The sequence below is a fragment of the Antrostomus carolinensis genome, unplaced genomic scaffold (assembly GCF_000700745.2).
Source record: "Antrostomus carolinensis isolate BGI_N321 unplaced genomic scaffold, ASM70074v2 C12746558, whole genome shotgun sequence".
Lineage (NCBI taxonomy): Eukaryota > Metazoa > Chordata > Aves > Caprimulgiformes > Caprimulgidae > Antrostomus > Antrostomus carolinensis.
Window position 1 is genome coordinate 1 of NW_010350196.1, and position 470 is coordinate 470.

General features: G+C 56.6%; 1 protein-coding gene across 1 annotated transcript; it reads left to right on the forward strand.

Annotated features, from left to right (window-relative positions):
• Positions 1 to 3: 3 nt before the first annotated feature.
• On the forward strand, positions 4 to 444 carry LOC114818992 (protocadherin beta-4-like; the record flags this gene model as incomplete). Its single annotated transcript, XM_029087122.1, has 1 exon — positions 4 to 444. A coding segment is annotated over one exon (441 nt), but the record flags the coding sequence as incomplete, so codon positions are not given.
• Positions 445 to 470: the final 26 nt, after the last annotated feature.

Genomic DNA, 470 nt, shown 5'->3' on the forward strand with positions numbered 1-470 from the left:
GGTGCCAACGGGAAGATCTCCTGTGCCATTGAGGACCAGCTATCGTTCTCCCTCCGCCTGGCCTATAAGAATTACTATGAGCTGGTGACTGTGAGCATGCTGGACCGGGAGGAGATGGCACAGTACATCCTCCCTGTCACAGCAGCAGATGCTGGGTCACCTCCACTCACGACCACCCAGACCTTCACGGTGGACATCTCTGATGTAAACGATAATGCCCCTGTGTTCAACCAGACATCATACACCATGTACGTGCGTGAGAACAATGTCCCCACGGCCCTCATTGGAGCCGTCAACGCGTCTGATGCCGATGTGGGGCCCAATGCCAAGGTGACCTATTCCCTGGCACCAGCCCAGCCAACAGAGCAGCCTCCCTGCTCCTGCATCTCTGTGAACTCTGAGAATGGACACGTGTTTGTGCTGCGGCCCCTGGACTATGAGCAGGTGAGGCAGATCGAGGTGTTGGTGAG